At 41.2% G+C, this 12686-nt stretch overlaps 1 protein-coding gene across 1 annotated transcript in view; it reads right to left on the reverse strand.

Annotated features, from left to right (window-relative positions):
- C14H11orf65 (chromosome 14 C11orf65 homolog) overlaps positions 1 to 9008 on the reverse strand; it is a 75278-nt gene extending 66270 nt beyond the window's left edge. The window contains exons 1-2 of the mRNA NM_001194273.2: positions 8954 to 9008; positions 3036 to 3125 (exon numbers count right to left, since the gene is read on the reverse strand). Coding sequence (NP_001181202.1) covers positions 3036 to 3116 — 81 coding nt within the window. The 5' untranslated portion in view covers positions 3117 to 3125; positions 8954 to 9008. The remainder of the gene's footprint in view (positions 1 to 3035; positions 3126 to 8953) is intronic.
- Between the last annotated feature and the right edge of the window lie 3678 nt (positions 9009 to 12686).

Genomic DNA, 12686 nt, shown 5'->3' on the forward strand with positions numbered 1-12686 from the left:
CTAATCTCTTTTTTCTAAATCCAGACTCTGTCATACTTTCTATTGCATGGGGTACCATTTTCCTCCCGGATATAACCCTCTTAGAGGCATTCAATATCCTGATCTAACTTAAATTTATTACTATTTTTATTTTCTTTGGGTTCTATCTCTTTTTTCTTTCTTTCTGTTTTGATATTATTGGTTTTCCTTAAAAGTGAACCTTGGTTGTCCATTAATACTTAAGAATGAAGGTCTGTGTCAATTTTTCTAGGAGCTAGTACGAGTATCTTTTGTTAGTATTCTGTCTCCCCAGTGTTCTCACTCAGGAGTGGGAAAATTGCCTGGGGGCTTCATGATGTGAGTGGAATAAGCAATTAGCAGGCTTTCTTTAATGGGTAGCCAGCTATTAAGCAGGGTGTCTCTCAAATACCAAAATTAACAGGCAACAGGGCATAATTAAGAGGGTTTCACTGAGGAATGCCAAATCCATGCTAGAACTAGCTTTTCCAGATAGTTCATTTGATTTTTCATTTTTCTTTTTTTTTTTTAAAAAGAGATAAGCCTCCAGGGTTTGTGTCTTTTTTGCCTAATAGTATATATCTGTCTACAAGCAGATTTGTGACTAGCAGTAAACATCCACCTACCTGCAGCTCTTGGTCTACAAAAGACTGGAGACAACTGGCACAGCTGCTCCATGTACAGACCTTCAATTAAACCCCCTGTCTTCAGTCCTTCTCCTTCCAGCTCTTTTAAATTGTTAACTCCAAATTCATATCCTCTCTGGGGTTCCAATGGCAAACCAATTCCCTCATTGGAACCCCTATGAAATGTGACTAGGCAAGTGTTTCTACAGTTTTTCCAAAGGATGCTATCATCTATTTTTAGTTTTCCGAAAATTAGATAAAATTTTTCTGTGCTCATGAACCCCCTCTCTTTGTTATGGATTAACCTTCTATACAGTGTCATTTCAATGGGGTTCTGGAGGGACACAAGGTGAAATGTGTCCTCAGTCTATACACACACACACACACACACACACACACCTATTTACATGGCTTCTCTGCCAAAGCTCCTTTAAGGGCAAGGATATATTGTAAAATGCCTAGCACAATGTCAGGAACACAACAGTTAGTCAAAGGTGTGTGGCTGGTTGAATGTGAGAGAAAATAGCTGCAAACAATAGAAAAGCTTAAGCCTAGATAATGTATATGTCAATCAAAACCAACTAAGGAAGAATAAGTTTTAAAAGAAGATTAGCTGGGTATAATGGTGCTCGGCTATAGGGCAAGTTACTTGGGAAGCTGAGGTGGGAGGATCACTTGAGCCCGGGAGTTTGAGACCATCCTGGGCAATGTAGTGAGATTCCTGTATCTTTAAAAAATACATATTATTTTAGTGTTAGAAATCAACATAGTTACACCCCAGCATAGGTTTTATGGCCTTGGTATAGGCAAATAATGAAGCAACTTTACAAAATGTGATTAACTGATACAAAGGTGGTCTTGTAAGCCATAAAACCTTTGTATCAGTGTGTGTTACAAACAGAGCCATATTTCTTCAGTTAAAATTACCAGGCATAGGCCGGGCGCGGTGGCTCAAGCCTGTAATTCCAGCACTTTAGGAGGCCGAGACAGGCGGATCACGAGATCAGGAGATCGAGACCAGCCTGGTTAACACGCTGAAACCCCGTCTCTACCAAAAAAATACAAAAACACTAGCTGGGCGAGGTGGTGGGAGCCTGTAGTCCCAGCTACTCGGGAGGCTGAGGCAGGAGAATGGCGTGAACCCGTGAGGCGGAGCTTGCAGTGAGCTGAGATCCGGCCACTGCACTCCAGCCTGGGCAACAGAGTCAGACTCTGTCTCAAAAAAATAAAATTACCAGGCACAGAGTCCTGCTACTATCAGAGAGAAAAGAGTGAGGTCATTCTAGTTCTTGGCTCTCACTCAACCAGATAATTCAACTTGGAATATTCCTTACACCTATAAGACCAGCTCTACCCTTACAAAAGCACAACAAGTGACCACAACATTAACCCGGATATAGTGTATTATTAACAAACTTTAAGCTCCTCGAGAATAAGTACTCAATAAATATTTAATGAGTGGCTATATTCCTAACATCTGCTCACAATGCTGGTTCCTCAGTCAAGAAATAAAGTGTTTAGAGGTGAAAGGCAAATAATCTTCTTAATGATACTTTCATTGATAACCATTATAAAAGTGCCTAGCCCAGATCAGGAACTCAATAAACATTTGTGCAGCTAATGAAATAATTGTAACTTTTTGAAACGTTAAAAAAGTCTGCTTTTTTGTTGTTTTTGTTGCCCAGGCTGAAGTGCGATGGCATGATCTAGGCTCACCACAACCTCCACCTCCCAGGTTCAAGCGATTCTCCTGCCTCAGCCTCCCGAGTAGTTGGGATTACAGGCATGCGCCACCATGCCCAGCTAATTTTGTATTTTTAGCAGAGACAGGGTATCTCCATGTTGGTCAGGCTGGTCTCGAACTCCTGACCTCTGATGATCCACCCGCCTCAGCCTCTCAAAGTGCTGGGATTATAGGTGTGAGCCACCACGCCCAGTCAAAAAGTCTGCTTTTTAAAGTGAAGAGTGGCACACAATTCTGCAAGTATTCTAAAAGCTACTGAATTGTACACTTTATATAAAAAGTATTGAACATTGAACTGGCCGGATGCAGTGGCGCATGCCTGTAATCCCAGCACTTTGGGAGGCCGAGAAGGGTGGATCACCTGAAGTCAGGAGTTCAGGACCAGCCTGGCCAACATGGTGAAACCCCATCTCTACTAAAAATACAAAAATTAGCCGGGCATGGTGGTGCGCCTATAATCCCAGCTACTGGGGAGGCTGAGGTGGGAGAATTGCTTGAACCTGGGAGGCAGAAGCTGCAGTGAGCCGAGATCATGCCACTGCACTCCAGCCTAGGCAACAGAGTGAGATTCTGTCTCAAAAAAAAAAAAAAAAAAAAGTATCGAACTGTACATTTTGAATTTCATGACATAAAAATTATATCTCAATAAAACTTCTAAATAAACTCACAAGGAAACTTTTCCAGGCCTGCTGAATGACTCTGGCAGCTTTATCCTGCTTTAAAACTTCTAATTCCTCTTCCCAAGGCATTTGAAATTCCTAAAAGAAAAGGAGCAAAACAAAAAGGGTACATTTAAAATAATTTTAATTTATTTTCATTTTTATTTGTTTTTTTTTTAGAGACATTTTTATTTATTTATCTATTTTAGATTCTTGTTCTGTCACCCAGGCTGGAGTGCAGTGCTGTGACGATAGCTCACTGCAGCCTCAAACTGGTGGGCTCAGTGATCCTCTCACCTTAACTTCCTAAGTAGCTGGGACTGTAGGCGTGCACCACCACACCTGGCCTTCTTTTTTTAATTATTATGTTTTTGTAGAGATGGGGTCTTGCTATGTTGTCCAGGCTGGTGTCAAACACCTCCTGGCTTGGCCTCCCAAAGTGTTGCGATTGTAAGTGTGAGCCACTGTGCCCAGCCTAAAATTATTTTATATGCTCCATTATAAAACTACCACTAGAACTCAATGAAAATTAAAGAGTTGTACAAATAAAACAATTAAGATTTCATATCAAAATAATAAAAATAAAAATAGTCACCTTTTTATTTTTTAAGAGACAGAGTCTTTCTCTATTGCCTCGGCTAGAATGCCATGGCAGGATCATAGGTCACTGTAGCCTTGATCTCTTATGCTCAATCGCTCCTCCTGCCTCACTGTCCTGAGTAGCTGGGACTACAGGCACATACTACAATGCCTAGCTAATTTTTAAAATTTTTTGTAGAGACAGGTTCTTGCTATGTTTCCCAGGCTGGTCTTGAATTCTTGTACTCAAGTGATCCTCCCACCTCTGCCTCTGAAAGTGCTTGGATTACAGGCATGAGCCACTGCGCCCAGCCAAAAGTGGTCAGCAATTATTGGTGATTTAATATGTTCTAATTTGTATATTTTTTCTAATTCCAGCAATAATCCTGCATAGCAGATTTCACTAATATGCTTGTGTTAGAGATGAGGAGCCTAAGCTTTAAGGCCTAAAGTCAAATAGTGAATAACTAAGCCAGTTACTGAATTCAAGTTTATCTTCAAAGTCCATGACTTTTACATGCACTGTTGTATGACTTCAAATAAACCTTTCTTAAAGTGCATAGAGACAGAGTTGCATCCACAAAATTGTACAGGTCCCTAACCTAAAATTAGACCTTATATGGTCAAATATAAAAGGAAAAAAAAGGTTATGCACTGAATACAGGGAGAAACATGGATTTTTACTTAGTGTTATTACACTTCACAGAATAATGTCACTCGTTACATTTACAGTAGCAATATAGTTCTGAGATGCTTTATCATAGTCCAAAGTGAATAAATTTTGCTTAAAAGCTTAAAATTCTGGGCTGAATACAGTGACTCATGCCTGTAATTCCATGGTTTTAGGAGGCCAAGGCAGGAGGATTGCTTGAGGCTAGGAGTTTAACACCAGCCTGGGCAATATAGCAAGACCCCTGTCTCTACAACAACAACAAAAAGCTGGGTAGGGTGGCACATACTGTAGTCCTAGCTACTTGGGAGGCTGAAACAGGAGGATGGCTTGAGCCCAGGAGTTCAAAGCTGCAGTGAGCTATGACTGCACCACTGCACGCCAGCCTGGGCCACAAAATGAGAACATGTCTCTAAAAATAATAAAAATTTAAATTCTGAATTGGTGCATGTAAAATGCAAAACATGTAAGGATTTACAAATCCCAAAGCCCGGACCTATTTAAACACATAACATACATCTACTAATATGTTTAGAAAGACAGAGGCTAAACAGAAAGCTGTCAAAAAGGATATGCCATTCATAAGAAAAATGAAAGAAAAATATATTTATATATTTCTCAATTTGTCATTTTTCCCTTTTGATGTTTAAAGTTATTCAGATGCTTAAAACTAACGGTGTTTTCTTCCTAATTTGGTAAATTGTTTTTTAAATTGACATTTTTAAGAGTTAGGAGAAGGTTCTCTATGAAAAAAACTTATGTCTTTTTTGCTTTCCCTACAAATAGCCTTAACAATATAGGAGGCAATGGGAAGAGAGGTTAAGTCTTTGGGCTCTGAGGCAAGATAGACCAGGGTTTAAATCTTAACAAATTCTACCTCATCCTTAGCTGTGTGATTTTGCAAAAGTTACTTAACTCACTCAAACTTCAAGTTACTCATCTGTAAAATATGGGGACTCATTGTACCTAACTCATAGAATGGTCAGGATTAAGTCAGGTAACACAGGTAAAGCATTTAATATAGTTTCTGACCCATCACAATAAATCATATCTATTATTATAACAAACTTTTCCAGAATAAAAACTATTCATGTGCAGTATTCCAGTTAGAAAACTGAGATAGCATTTTAAGTACAATTATTCTCTTAATTGACAAATAACTGTTGGCATAAATGAAATTAAGGAAATTTCACGCCTAAAAGATTTGTTAATTTTTTTTTTTTTGAGACAGAGTCTTGCTCTGTCACACAGGCTGGAGTGCAGAGACATCATCTCAGCTCACTGCAACCTCCACCTCCCGGGTTCAAGTGATTCTCATGTCTTAGCCTCCTGAGTAGCTGGGATTATAGGTATGTACCACCATGCCCAGCTAATGTTTGTATTTTTAGTAGAGACAAGAGTTTCACCCTGTTGGCCAGGCTGGTCTCGAAATGCTGGCCTCAGGCAATCCACCCGCCTTGGCCTCCCAAAGTGCTGGGATTACAGGCATAAGCCATTGCACTCAGCAGCAACAATTTTTGTAGGATAGTTTTTACAAGTGGAATTGCTATGACAAAAGGTAGGCACATATATATTTCTGTTTTTTGTTTGTTTGTTTTCTGAGACGGAGTCTCGCTCTGTTGCCAGGCTGGAATGCAGTGGTGCGATTTTGGCTCCCTGCAACCTCCGCCTCCCGGGGTCACGTGATTCTCCCGCCTTAGCCTCTGGAGTACCTGGCACTACAGGTGTGTGCCACCGTGCCCAGTTAATTTTTGTATTTTAAGTAGAGATGGGGTTTCACCATGTTGGCCAGAATGGTCTCGATCTCTTGACCTCATGATCCACCCACCTCCCAAAGTGCTGGGATTACAGGTGTGAGCCACTGCGCCTGGCACACATATACATTTGAATTGACTGTCTCTGGAAGGGGATATGAGAAATTACTAAGAATGACTGTCTCTAGGAAGGGACCTGTGGACTGAGCAGCCTGGGTTCAGAAAGGGAAGAGATGTTTTTGTTCCAGTATACTCTTTTACACTGTTGTTTTTTTCCCACAATGTGCATTTAGTTCAGAGATACACAATATAACTTCATAAAAAATAAAACAGTATGCATATTAAAACCTAACACTGACAAACTGTCCTCAAAAATGGTGTCCAATTTATACCCATAAACATTCCACGGGAACGCTTGACTCTAAATTTTAGAAAAGTAAAAAACTAAACGTAAATTAGATATTAGGACAATAACAGGTCTTTTAATATTCTTTCCAAGAACTAAATTGTATGATTTTTACCTGTCATCAATGTAGTGTGTTATTTAACATGATAGCATTAGCATTAATCCATCACAATTTTGTCATTTTCCCAAATACATTCTCAATTTTGTAGGTGAAAATTTAACACTGGATCTTAAAAATTCTGACCCAGTTTATTGAACACTTTGATCTAAATAATTTCACACAGGCTTTCTGCATACACCTGCTTCCTGCTTCTCTAGTGACATAGGCTAAAAGGTGTTTAGAGGCTGCCAAAAAAACTATGTCATAAATGCCACCATTATATGTTTATGAATACACAAAATATTGAGAAAATATATTCCAGCATTCAAAATTATGATTCAGAAATTAACAATGAAGTTCCACAATTTCCAGAAAGAAAATATTCAATTGTGTCAAATATTGTTGCAAGGACAAGTAAATACAGAGGAAAGAAAGGGAGATTTGGCCAGATAAAGTCACTAGTGACAGTACAGGCACTGTTTCAGTAGAGTAAGCAGGGAATGAAGTTTGGGGTGGGTTGAGGAAGTGGGAAAGTTGAGACAGTAAGTACAGTAGTAATTCTTTGGGGTGCTGTAAGGGAGCAGAAAAATGGGGTGTAGCTAGAGAGTGAGAATGGATTAAAGCTTTTTTTAAAAAAAAAGAAAAAAAAGGCCGGGCACGGTGACTCAAGCCTGTAATCCCAGCACTTTGGGAGGCCGAGGCCGGCGGATCATCTGAGGTCGGGAGTTTGAGACCAGCCTGACCAACATGGAGAAACCCCGTCTCTATTAAAAATACAAAATTAGCTGGGCATGGTGGCGCATGCCTGTAATCCCAGCTACTCAGGAAGGCTTAGGCAGGAGAATCGCTTGAACCCCGGAGGCGGAGGTTGTGGTGAGTCGAGATCATGCCACTCTTCCAGCCTGGGCAACAAGAGTGCAACTCGCTCTAAAAACAAAACAAAACAAAACAAAAAAATAAAACAAACAAAAAAACCACGAGAGATTCTAAAGCATGTTAAAATGTACCATCCAGTAGTTAGGGACGGAGAACTTAAAGGGGCAAAGAAAGGGATAAGTTAAAGGGTAAAACCTTTCAGTAGGTGTAAGAGGACACCATCTGGAGCAGAAAGGAGGGTGGGACCGTTGCTGGCTTTAGATAAGAAATAAGATCGACTTTATATGGCTATTATGATGCTCCAAATAAATTAACCATTGTGAAAACCCTTCGTAAGTTTCAAGATACTAAAATGTACTACCAGGCTGGGTCTGGTGGCTCACGCCTGTAATCCTAACACTTTGGGAGGCCGAGGTGGGCGGATCACCTAAAGTACGGGGTTCGAGACCAGCCTGGCCAATATGGTGAAACCCTGTCCCTACTAAAAATACAAAAATTAGCCGGGTGTGGTGGCGCACGCCTGTAGTCACAGCTACTTGGGAGGCTGAGGCAGGAGAATAGCCTGAACCGGGAGGCAGAGGTTGCAGTGAACTGAGATTGTGCCACTGCACTCAGCCTGGGCAACAGAGCAGCATGCCTTCTCAAAAACAGAAACAACAAAAAAAACCTAACCAAATAAAATGTACTATCAAACAACTGCTCAGGCAATGAAGTATTTTATTACACCCACGTAGCACTTGTAGATTCAGAGATAAAGATCTTCCAAGCTTATTATATCCCTAATCAATACAAATTTTTATCATAATAGATGTTTTCACTTATTTATTTTTACGCTTCACGGATAAAAGCCCACAAGATGTGTTTGGATTCTTAGTTTTACTTTTAAAGCAGCAAACAATCTTCACTTTGCTTGGATTCGAACCTATATACTTCCTATTTTGTTTCCTCTACTAAATTTATTGAATACACAAATGATTCTCGTGGCCTTTATAAGTTTCGTAATTTTGCTTTTCCTTTTCACATGTGGTCCTTGATACCGGGGGCAGAAGAAAAACAATTAACCTCTTCTTTAAAAACGCGTTTCCCTTTTCCATCTCTAAAAAAAAACGAAAAGACGTAAAACCAATGGGAGGGGGGAAGGGAAAGAAATGAGGAAAAATCTAAGGAAGATTAACGTGTACTTCCCGGGCAGCGGGAAGGTGGACCGAGCAGTATCTTTGCGGCGGATTGGGGTGTGGGGGGTCTGTGAACGCGCAGAATGAGCGGTAAGGGCTGGTCAACCAGCCCGACGCAACTTCACCGAGGACGAGGAAAGGAAGCTCTGAGGAAGGGGTTACTCCCAGGCAGGATGTAAACTAGCTGAAGGCCTCGCTGAGGGGCTTTAGAGGCATGAAACATCTTTAAGGGGGGCGGGTGGGGAAGGGATATCAAGGGTGTGGATTCTTTAGGGCCTTGAAACAACGAAGGCTCAAAACAAAAGCCACAAAGGCTAGCGGAATAGTAGTACAGGCTGAGAGGGAAGGGACACTTCCCTTGACCTACCAATCGCTGCTGGCCCTGGAGCCGCTGGACTCCTAGGTAACGTCGCAGACGGAAATGACGTAACTCAATCCGTTCTATCCCGCCCCATTGCCCTCCTAGCCCCGCCTTCTAGGCCCAGCCACTCCTCCCCGGCCTTTCCTCTACTGGCGCTCTGACCAAGTCCGGGGCATCTAGACCAAAAGCCTATGAAGACTGCTGGTTCTATTAGAAGCCTACTTTCGATTGTCAATGGCTTTCAGGCAAAGGATTTTGCAAGGGAAAGCAAAGTGATTGTCTACGAAGTTGGGCTTGGTATATAATGAAGCCCAGTCATTTCAACCAAGAACCTTAAAGATGTTGAGAAATATAATGAAATATTTTCTATTTAATTAATTTTTGTAAAATTTTTTTTGAGATACTGTCTCAATCTGTGGCCGAGGCTGGAGTGCAGTGGCGTGATCTCGGCTCACTGCAGCCTGGAACTCCTTGGGCTCAGGTGATTCTCCCACGTCAGCCTCCCGAGTAGCTGGGACCACAGGAGTGCACCACCACGCCAGGCTCATTTTTTCTATTTTTATTAATAGTGGCGACAGGGTTTCTCCATGTTGCCCAGGCTGGTCTTGAACTCCTGAGCTCAAGCGATCCTCCCAACCCCACCTCCCGCCTTGGCCTCCCAAAGTGCTGGGATTGCAGGTGTGAACCACCGCGCCCGGCCTATTTAATTAGCCTATTTAAGGTCTTGCTCAAGGTCAAAGAATACGTGACTTGCAGTCCAATGTTATTTCTAAATGTAAGCTCTTCAGCTGGTGAAGCTAAACTGGTTTTAAGTGAAAACAGACGACCTCTTGAATGAGTTTTCAAATGACCTTAAATAATGCAAGCACTGCTTATCTAAAGCAAGTCTGACTTGCTTGAATTCGGATTCTGACACTCCGGCAGTGCTTTAGTTGGTCACAGATTATTGCAATGTGAAAAAAATCTTGTTCAGAACTGCCCAGTTTTGCTACGTTCCTCCTATGTTCAGGCATGGAATATAATTAGTTTGTAAGGAAGATAAACTTTTTTTTTTTTTTTTTTTTTTGAGACAGAGTCTCGCTGTCTCCCAGGCTGGAGTGCAGTGGCGCCATCTCGGCTAACTGCAAGCTCCACCTCCCGGGTTTACGCCATTCTTCTCCTGCCTCAGCCTCCCAAGTAGCTGGGACTACAGGCGCCCGCTGGCACGCCAGGCTAATTTTTTGTATTTTTAGTAGAGACGGGGTTTCACTGTGTTAGCCAGGATGGTCTCAATCTCCTGACCTCGTGATCCACCCTCCTCGGCCTCCCAAAGTGCTGGGATTACAGGCGTGAGCCACCGCGCCTGGCCAAGGAAGATAAACTTTTAAGGGGGAAAAGAAACACCTGAAGAGAAATTTCCCTGTATTATGAAAACATTTGTACAGAAAAAATTCTTGGTAGGTTAATTCAGTGACTCACTGAGCTTCCAGAGTTCTTTAAAATAATCACAATCATAAGCAAGGGGTGAGCTTCAGTTCCCCTTCATGTAGTTACCTTGATGCACTAATACACAGTAGTTATGAACAATAAACTGTAAAAATATAGTCATGGAAACATTAAGTATATCTTAATTTTCAATCTAATAGAAACTGGGTTAAAATTTTTAAATTCAGGCCAGGTGTGGTGGCTTACACCTGTAATCCCAGCACTTTGGGAGGCTGAGATGGGCGAATCACTTGAGGTCCGGAGTTCGAGACTAGCCTGGACAATATGGTGAAACCCCCTCTCTACTAAAAATACAAAAATTAGCCAGGCATGCTGGCGCGCCGCCTGTAGTCCCAGCTACTCAGGAAGCTGAGGCAAGAGAATCGATAGAACCCCGGAGGCGGAGGTTGCAATGAGCAGAGATGGCGCCATTGCACTTCAGCCTGGGCAAGAGCAAGATTCCCTCTTAAAAGAAAAAAGAAAATTAAATTCAAAATTACACAACAATGTGAATATACTTAAGGCCACTGAGTTGTACAATTAAAAGTAGTTAGAATGATAAATTTATATTTTACCACAATTTAAAAATTTTCAATTAAAAAACTACAAAACTAAGCCAGTAGATAATTTAGAACAAAAATTCCTAAATGTACAGGATGAAATATAAAAATAAATTTAAGGTATACTGCTGTTTATATATTATTTTTATTAGGTGGGTGCAAAAGTAATTGCGATTTTTGCCATTAAACATACAACATAATGGCGAAAACCGTGATTACTTTGGCATCAACCTAATAAACTCTACATATTTTTAATGTAGTGCTTATCTGAATTATTTTAAAAAGTGTTTACAGTAGTTACTATCGAATACTTACGTTACCTCTAACCTGATCCAGAAGAATTCAGCAATTTCTAGGTAATAGGGTCGAACATTTTCTTATTGCTCTAATACATGTAAAAATTGTTCAGTTCTTTAAAAGTATCTTTCTTTAAAGTAGCCACAAGGGATCATTAAGACTAGAAACTCTCAAATGTAAGGTTTATTCATTTATATGTACCTGCTTAAATCTAGGAACAGTTTACTAAGAAGCAGAATTCAGAATAACTTCTGGGTGGTATCACAGAAATCGTTCCTTCCTTCCTTCTCTCTTCTGCACTCCACTCATTCTCTTCCTCTTCTTTTTCTCTCTGTCTTACTACTATTATACAATATATCATATTTATGAAATTCATATTCTTGCTTTCCACTTACAAGGCAAAGATTTTTCTTTATAAACTATGCAAAGACAAGAGATAAAGAAACAAAAATGAATTGGCATGAGGAAAGGGGAAATATTTGTAGTGCCGAGGGAGAAGAGTCACAATTATATGCCATTTCTTTCCTGTCTGCTTTGGCACTGGAACAAACTCCAACAACAGGGGACTCCAAGGCTGTCCCCTGGGTGTGAGCATGGAATCTTTTATAATTGTGGAAAATATGTCATGTAGTAGAAAACCACAATGTCACACATGAGGAGTGGGTGCAGGCACAGGTCCTGCAGTGGTCCTAAAGGAGGCCAGAGGGACGTCCAAACAGGCATCCATCCTTTTGTTGAGGCTTAGCAGTTTGAAGAGGCTAGGGGAAGGGAGTTGGCACCTTTAGCGAATTATTGGCTGAGAAATCTGTCCTCTTCACTACAATGACTCTTGTTATGCCAGGGGACTGTTTGTCTTCTGTGTACCCTTGTTGTATTTTCTTTTTCTTTCTTTTATTTTTTTGGGATGGCGTCTGGTTCTGTTGCCCAGGCTGAAGTATGGTGGCGGGATCTCGGCTCACTGTACGCTCCGCCTCCCGGGTTTACGCCCTTCGCCTGCCCCAGCCTCCCAAGTAGCAGGGACTACCGGTGTCCTCCATGATGCCTGGCTAATTTTTTTGTATTTTTAGCAGAGACGGGGTTTCACTGTGTTAGTCAGTATGGTCTTGATCTCCTGACCTCGTGATCCGCCCGCCTCAGCCTCCCCAAGTGCTGGGATTACAGGCGTGAGCCACCGTGCCCTGCCCCTTGTTGTATTTTCCCCATCAACAAAAATAATGGTGCTAAGCTTAAATGTTTTTTCCTTTTTTTTTTTTTTTTTTTTTGAGACTGTAACCATCCAATGAGTTCTCCTTGCCTGCTGCCTAGACAGAGCCAATTTACCAAGACAGGGGAATTGCAATAGAGAGTTTAATTCTTGCAGAGTTGGCTGTGTGGGAGACCAGAGTTTTATTACTCGAATCAGTTTCCCCGAAATGTCA

This window comes from Macaca mulatta, chromosome 14, assembly GCF_049350105.2.
Source record: "Macaca mulatta isolate MMU2019108-1 chromosome 14, T2T-MMU8v2.0, whole genome shotgun sequence".
Taxonomy (NCBI): Eukaryota; Metazoa; Chordata; class Mammalia; order Primates; family Cercopithecidae; genus Macaca; species Macaca mulatta.